Source organism: Frankliniella occidentalis, unplaced genomic scaffold (genome assembly GCF_000697945.3).
Source record: "Frankliniella occidentalis isolate FOCC.00 unplaced genomic scaffold, Focc_3.1 Scaffold20, whole genome shotgun sequence".
Lineage (NCBI taxonomy): Eukaryota > Metazoa > Arthropoda > Insecta > Thysanoptera > Thripidae > Frankliniella > Frankliniella occidentalis.
In genome coordinates this window covers 188424-196665 of record NW_026267150.1, presented here as the reverse complement: position 1 = coordinate 196665, position 8242 = coordinate 188424, and the positions used below count along the sequence as shown (strand labels likewise).

Sequence of the window (8242 nt, the reverse complement as noted above, 5' to 3'; positions counted from 1 at the left end):
TCCCGAATTGCAGAAATTTAAAATACCGAAGCATCGGTATAAAAAAAATACCGATATCGTTTCGGTATTCCCGAATATCGCACAGCCCTAATCGAGCTCGCCGAGGACGATGTGTACCAGGAACTGGCTGCCAGGGGGCTGGAGTACACCGACAAGTATAAGACCATCAAGTCCATCCGTATGGGCCTTCGAGGTTGGTGTCTTTAGAGTGGGCACGAGGTGGGGTGTTTTATCCCAATGTGATCTGGACGGTGTGCTCCCCCAGACTGGTTGGTCAGTGTGGCGCCCAACGGCTCGCTCTCCGCCGCCATCGAGGCCGTGCTGCAGGTGTACATCCTAAGTGCCATCGACGAGAGTCAGGAGTTGTGTCTGCCGAGCAAAATCCGACGGCTGTACATCGACATCGCGAAGATGAAGAATAACACGGGTATTCGTAGTGTGCTTAAAGGGGCGGTCGCTAGTGTCCCGGTTACCAACCAATTCGCCTTTTCATGCTAACATGCTAACCTACACCTTCAGAAGTCTTGCTGCGCCTGGAGCTTGCTACCGGCATCCTGGTGGGGGTGGGCGTGTACGCAAGCGGGCTTGCTCTCCAGGAGCTGCCCCCCGAGCTCCGCGTCGAGCCCCTGCGCACTCCTGAGCTCCTGCCCCTTGGCGAGACAAACTTCCAGACGCCGAGAGAGTTCGTGCGGATGGCCGAAAGGAACGAGTGGAGCACGCCAACGCCTGCGATGCACGCCAACAAGCCCGACGCGCTCAGCACGGCGCTCGCTTCTTCCAGGTGCGAGCCGGAGAAGTCCCCTCACCAGCTCCGTTAACGAGTTCACGCTTCACGACGTGATGTTCTCCTTTGCAGTCTGCTTGGCGACGTGCGGTTGCAGTTCGTGGGCGTGACCCGACTCAGCCGCAGCCGGGACGGCGGCCTGCCCCACCTCGACTACGTGGGCGTGCTGGAGCAGGGCGTCGAGGCCGTGCGGGTGATGGGCGTGGGCCGCCGGCTGCCGGGCGACCGGGTGCCATATCTGGACCCGGTACTGCGCTGGCCGGTCCCGAGAAGCTGGTCGACCCGGGACGCCGCCACCGTCCCATTCGTGTACGCGCTCGTGTACCACGCGCTGCAGGTGCAGGCGGGCGCGCGCCGCGGCGAGTCCATCCTGGTGCACGAGGGAGCCTCCGCCGTTGGCCAAGCCGCCATCCGGGTGGCGTGCCAGCTCGGCTGCGCCCCGCTCTACACCACTGTGGCCAACAGTCGGGAGCGCGACGCGCTGCTCACCATGTTCCCCCAGCTGCAGCACGCCCAGGTGCTGAGCTGCGGCGACGGCGGCTCCTTCGAGCCCCGCCTGCGCCTGCTGACCCGCGACCGCGGGGTGCGCCTGGTCGTCAACACGCTTGCGGGCTCCGAGTTCCGCGCGTCCCTCCGCTGCATCGGACTTTTTGGCCGCTTCGTCAACTTCTCCCGCGAGAACTTTCAGGAAGGGAGCATAGGTGACCCAGGCATCACAGTCTACGTTGCCCTACCCTTTCCTTGCTCATCTCTCCCCGCTCACACGCTTCTCGTTTGCCATGTCCTCAGGTTTATGGGTGTTCACACGGACTATTGCCATGTTCAGCTGCTCAGGTAGCGCGCTGTTTCATGCTACCGAGGGCACCCGCCACTTGGTGGTGGAGGCCGTCGCCAAGGGGATACGCGACGGTGCGGTGCAGCCCATCGTGGGGGCCGAGGACTTCAACAGTCCCCGAAGGTTTGTACCGGGTGTAACTGTGAATACGCAGCAGCGTTGCGGGTTTGCCTACTCTTTATGTCCGTAAGGGGCCATGGCCCCTGCGGCCATATTGAGTATGCAATCCGGCAACACTGCTGCGTATTCACAGTTACACCCGGTACGTTCCGCTACCCGAGACACTACTTCAACCAGAGGCAATACGCGGAACGTATTTATCGTTTCTTTGTAGCATCGGCGACGTGATGCAGGGAACGAAAGCGGTGGCTAAGGTAGACAGCATGGCGCTAGAAACCGGCCGGGTGTGCGACCCCAACAAGAGCTACATCGTTGTCGGTGAGTGTCTCCGCATTATAACAGGAGAACTAGCAGGTACGATGGACGCAATTTGACGACGTCTTGCTCCCCTCAGGTTGCCAGGCCGCGGACGCTCTGTTACTGGCCAGCCGGCTGGCCGTGCTAGGCGCGCGCCACATCCTGGCCGTCGTGGGATCGTCGCCGAGCTCTCCGCTTGTGCGGCAGCGGCAGCGCGCTCTCCGGCGGCAGCTTGGCGCACTCCTGCGAGTGCTGCAAGTGCGCGAGTTGACTCCAGCTGCGGCAGGCAGCGTGGTGAAAGCTGCGGCCAGTTTGGCTCCGGTGCGCAGTGCCGTCGTGGTGGCCAAGGTGATTGTGCCGTCCACCTCCCACCTTATCCCACGCCACGTCCCGACAGTCTGTAAACTGATTTGGTGTTTGCAGAACGAGGACGAGCAGGTGGCGGCCGCACTGGTGAGCGGCGCCCTCCAGCCTTCCTCGGGTCTTGTGCTGCTCGCCGACCGAGAGTGTCTGGCAGTGTCCCTGGTTGGCCTGGCCGAGGAGCGTCGGGCGCTCGGACGGCGCACCAGCTGTCTGGCCGCCACCCTCGGCGAGGCCTCGGAGCGCCTCGGTGACCTACTCCACAACTCCTCCTTCGAGGTCCTGCCCTCGGCCATCGCCGACCAGGAAGCGGGCGCGCACAAGGACTTGTCCCTGTCGCTGACGGCGGACGCCCTGGCCGCGCTCAGCAGAGCCGACAGCCAGCGGTCGCGGCGGCCGCGGATCGTGGAGCTGACCTCGCTGGGCCCGGCGTCGCACTCCTCGCGGGAGAACCGTAACCTGTTTGTGCTGCCGCCGCTCAGCGTGCTGGACCCAACCTCCAGGGGCCAGCTGGCCGGGCTCGCGGCCAGGCTGTTCAGCCCCGTGCTAGTGGTGGAGACCACACCGGGAGACAGCGTCCAGGTGGCAGCCAAGGCCGTGGTGCGGGCGGTGGTAGACCGCCAGCCTCACGGGCCGTATAACCTGCTGGGCTGGCGCCTGAGCACGGTGCTGGCGCTCGAGGTGCAGCGCCAGCTCGAGGCGGCTGGCAAGCGCGGCGTGCTTTTCCTGGTGCACGGCGATGTCACCAGGGTGCAGCAGTGGGCCAAACAGCGCCTCGGGGGCGACGCTGCTGACGGCGTCCGGGACGGGTCCCTGAACGGCGAGGCGGTAGGAGCTGAGGGGGGAGCGCAGGTCCTCCACGAGCTCCTGAAGGCCGTCGCGGAGCACAAGTCGGACGTATACCAACCCTTCGCAGGCTACGTGAACATCGTGCGCATCTGCGAGGACGAGCTACAGTCGCTGGGCCGGAGCGTGAGTTTGGACGCATTCAGCTTGCTCTCTGCCGTTGTGCAAAGGTCTGAACAGGTTTCTCGTTGCAGGACAAGGACCCTCACGTCAAGGTGCGGACCCTCGTGGACCGCAGCCTGGGCAGCGAGGCGCTGGCCGCCTTTATCAACGAGAACGCTGCCTGGTCGCAGTTAGCTGGCGAGGCCGACCTGCACCTCGCCGTCAACCTAGCAAGCTCGCGGCACCGATAGTGAAATTCCTTAGCAATAAAAGCCTATTACTGAAAACCATCCTGAGCATTGTTTAATTTCGCCGTGACTAAAATCGCGAATCGATGAGTTGCAGACAGTCATGATCTGCGTGGTCCGCACCGGTCCGCACCGGTCCGCACTCTTGCGGGAGCCGTCGAGAATGGGCTTAATCGAATATAGCTCATCAGACAGACAGCAGGATCTAGGAGCTACCATAAGAATAATGTGAAAGAAAAATAAAATAGCGCCAACAGCCGCGCAAATAGTCTACTTCGGGGACCAAAACGTGCCAATAGACGGGCAATAGTCCTCTTCGGGAACTAAATACAGTACCGTGCCCCCGCCCGCCCCTACCCGCGCCCCAGGGTTTTTGTTCTTCTCTTTCCGGTCTAGCCGAGCCCCGCAGTACTTACAGCGAGATCATGTACGCGATGTAATTTCGTTGGTAAACCTTGAGTGACTAAGGCTAAGGTGAGTTTTGTATATTTCAATCCCGATCTTCATGGAAAAATTTCGTGGCCAGCGACAGTAGCACGGGTAAAATAGTAAAATGGTAAAGTATTTCTCACCGGGCCCCCGTTTTCTTCAGCCTGCGTGGATGGAGCTTCAAGCTGCTGTGTGCGTCGAGTCAACATCTCTGCAGTTTCTTCGAGGAAGTCTCGGCCCGGGAGAGCTGGGAGGCGTGCACGTCTACGTTTCAAAACAAACAGGTAACCTAACCTCCAAACAGAGGGCCCTAAAAGTGTTCCGCTGTAAGTGACCTACCTGTACCTCGGCCGTAGACAGCCCGTCGTTCTCACACCTCACCGCTAAACCGTCACCAAACAGCAAACAAAGAGCATAACTTTAAAATGTGACTGCTGTGAGTAATTAGAGAAAGGAGGGGCGAGGAGGGTCGTAACCTCGCACGCACGGCTTGAAGCCCGAACAGAGGCTGTGACTGCAGCTTCGGTATATCACCACTGGAAGCGCTGTTATCGCCATGCTCTGGTAACGCTAGCACCTAAATACGCACCAGTGCGCCTGGGGTGGCCTTGACCCCCTGCCCCATTGTTTATCTTGAAAGTTAGAAATTTGTAATTAATCGTGGATTTCCATCAATACAAATTATGAGAAATCGGGTTGGAAATCTTTCTTTATACCACAGCTTTCGTTTTCGCGGAGATAATGCAGTACCGCAGGGAATTCTCATCGCCTTTGGCCCCCCTCCCCCCACCCCACCCGAAAGCACAGCATGACTCTTACACGGCAGGCAGCCAGAATTGTGGCTTCAGAGTCGCCCTCGTTCAGCGCGGCAGCAGAGACTCGAAGGTCGGCGGTTCGAAACTCTGTCTTTAGTGAAATTTTTCCTCTGGCTTCAAAATTTCGAGTGGACTTCAAACCCGCGCCATTTCACCAGGCCTCCCTCGTGGAGTTCCTACGGCGTAGTGGTTATACCATCCTGGTTCCTGCTGCGTCGAAAGGTGGCGAGACTCGGCTCTAAAACTGGGGTTCGACTCTCAGCAAAAGCGGGCCATGGGAGTTCCCTGGCTGTGTTCCAACTTCCATGTAAAGCAGGTGTAAGCGGTTCCCTTTTCCTGGCAGCTGGCGGTGGTGGGGGGTGCGTTAATAAGAAATAGAAATCTGGCTGTAACGGAGTTCCATGACCTGTGGTGGGTCAGTGCAGTTTATCAAAGAGACGCGTCAACCGTCTCTGTACCCCCGGGAGTATGTTCTGACAACTCACTGTTAATTGTGCCAACGAACGTATGTCCAAAAAAATCGAGTCGATTGAATTTCGGTCTATTTTCAGAATATATAGTTTTCGTGTCAAAATACCTTTAAATAAAAAAGTTGATTTTTTTGGACATGCGTTTATTGACACGATTACCAGTGAACTGTGGTTGGCAGCGACTGCCCCCCCCCCTCCCCCTTCCGACCACAGGTCCCCAACGACGGCGGTGAGATGGGAAAAGTACTCCCGCATTTCTACTTTTTTAATTTTGTCTGGGTAGGGGGGAGAAGAGCGTGAGCATTTACGACGCCGAGTGGACATACCAGGTGACTGATTCACGCCGCGCACTTTCGTAGTTATACTGTACCGCACGCATGCGCGCGTGCGGGTTGCCTACTCGCACGGGGCCGTAAGGAGCCGTAGGCAGCGAGCATAGGCAAACCCGCCCGCACCCGTGCATGCGGTACAGTATAACTATGAAAGTGCGCGGCGTGAATCAGCCACCTGGTATTTCTATAGTCGGTTCCTGTGTGCCTGTGGCAACTGAGTGGCTACAAATAGGGATGGGAACTCGTGTAGAAATGATCACAATCCCGGCAAAATAAAGGTTAAGGCGTCCCTGTAGAGAATACTTTGTAGTTTTATTATCAATTGAATTATTTTACAAACTTAGCTAACAATTTAAATTGCCTCGTAGATTCATCTGAGGATTTGTACATACACGTTTTTCAAGAGTCTAGCTACACATTTATTTAAGACCTAAGGGAATATGTACATTGTTTTGAGACAGGCTGTGCATTCTCTCACTTAAGATACTGTACCACAACTCTCTTTATTTGTTCTCCACGCACGGACGCAGACACACACACATTCACACACATTCAAACATACATACATACAAACTGACATCTAGTGTTTGACATTGTCTGCCAACGCTTAACTCAGCTTGATCCCCAAACTTTCCACCGTCGTCACCGGTGTCGGTGAAAGGTTAACACCGGCGCCGACAGTTCTGAGGTGCAGCAGCGGGCATGCTGGTAGTGTAGTTAAGGTCGATCTAGAAGAGAATAGGACACTTGTTAAAACGGATAGTGGAGTTAACCGTACAAGGGCATGGGTAAAGAGCAAACTATGGTGTAGTAACAATTTATCTGGTGGACCAAGAACAACATGATGTTTTGACGGGATGATAGGCACATATATTGACACCACAGTATTGACGAAAGGACGTACCCGATGGAGTCAGACGCACAGGGGTGCGGCTGAAAGGGACTTAGCATATGCATTATGCCAGTTAAACGACAAGTGCAAAACCATGGACCAAAATGTTCTTTCGTTCGACTGTGTAATATATGCAAAGGGACATCACAAGGCACAGAAGGGCATACGAGAGACGATCACAAACGGGTAGAAACGGGTAATGGAAAGCTTTAGCAGTCGGAAAGAATGAGGCAAAGACTTGAGCTGGTGTGGCTGGTAGGGGACGTCCTCTCTGCAGAGCGGGCCGGTCGGGGAGGAAGGGAGGGAGGCCCAGAGAGAAACACAATCAAAACGACATCGAGAAGGTGTAAGAAACGACGAAATCGTTTTAAAAGTTATTTTCTCTCTGGGCGGGAGGGGGATGGCTAGACACTGACCAGGACGACACAAACACGACACGGCATACACAGCAATCACACTGGAGGCGCTGACTGCTTCACCTTTCGACCGGAGTTGCCCATGACTAGGCCAATGGCGAAAGCGTCGATGCGGGAGTCGATGATGAAACCGGCCTGGGCGAACGCTAGAAACAAAATAGAAAGGAAATTAGTAAAGGGAATATGCGTTCGTACATTTGCAACGCTTGGAAACGTTGTAAAGAACCCAATTTTTCATATCTTTTGAAGATATGTATTTTCATATATTTTTTTTACGAAACTTTTTTACTTGCCAGGCGCGGATCTACACTATAAATATTATGTTCATACCAAATAACAACGTGCTCGTGTAAAGTAAAACATCACTCAAATTTTCCAGTTTTAAGAGCAAATTTGCATCCGGTCTAGATGTTTTTAGGAGCAAAATTGTGCCTTTGCATTTGGAGTGTAGTCCGGTCGCTAAGAGAGAGCGAAGCCATGCCTTTCTCCAACCTCCACGCTGAAAGTGGCGATTTTGCCTACTTTCCAGGCTGAAACGAGTTCCCTTTTGTTGCAGACTATTAAGTGATAATTTTAGGCCATAATGCTTTGGGTCAGGGTGCGGTGACATCAAGACGCCGGTCTAGTGCTGCATACACTTGCAGGCCCTAACGGACTTGGTCACGCCTTGTGCCGCGCGGGACGCTGCCGCGAATCGCGCGATGATCAGGTTGTTTTGACGCTAGAGAGGCCCACCGCTGGTGCCACATACATATCTCCTCTGGGGATGCGCAATAGGAGGAAGCCGGCTGTATATCGTATGTATAAGAGGTTATCGTTTTTGGACACGCGCGCGGGCTCTCGCTCCCTCCCTCTGCCTCCCCCCCCCTCTCCCCAATTCCCGGATCAGGCTTGACAGTCTAGCGTCACTTTTACTCCTAGACAAAAGACCCCCCCCCAAAAAAAAAAAAAAAACAACAACAAAAAATAACAACAACATCCACTGGCTCTCGCTTGTCTGACAGTTTTAGCTCCTGACACATTAAACTATACTAGTTTAGCTAATACTGTCAGTTTATCATGCGATAAAAAACCCCTGTCCCTTTTTTTTAGAACATTTCTAAACGAAGCTATTGTGTTCGTGGTGTTGGTGGTTGCTAGCTGGTAGGGCCTGGGCCCGGCCCCCCACGGGCACTGACCTCTCAGCTTCTCGAGCAGCTCGGACACGGGCACGAGGATGGGCACCTTGTGGCGCTCGCCGGCCGCGCGCGCGTTGATGAAGTTGTTGCCCGGCTCGTCGCCGTTGACCTCCACGGT

General features: G+C 55.5%; 1 protein-coding gene and 1 pseudogene across 1 annotated transcript in view; one reads left to right on the top strand and one right to left on the bottom strand.

Annotated features, from left to right (window-relative positions):
- The window catches only part of LOC113206111 (fatty acid synthase-like), a 10765-nt pseudogene extending 7109 nt beyond the window's left edge, over positions 1-3656 (top strand).
- Positions 3657-5931: 2275 nt separating this feature from the next.
- LOC113206125 (ADP-sugar pyrophosphatase) overlaps positions 5932-8242 on the bottom strand; it is a gene marked incomplete in the record, with an annotated part of 7627 nt that continues 5316 nt past the window's right edge. Inside the window, 3 exon segments of the mRNA XM_052264625.1 lie at positions 5932-6366; positions 7010-7092; positions 8125-8242. Coding sequence (XP_052120585.1) covers positions 6301-6366; positions 7010-7092; positions 8125-8242 — 267 coding nt within the window.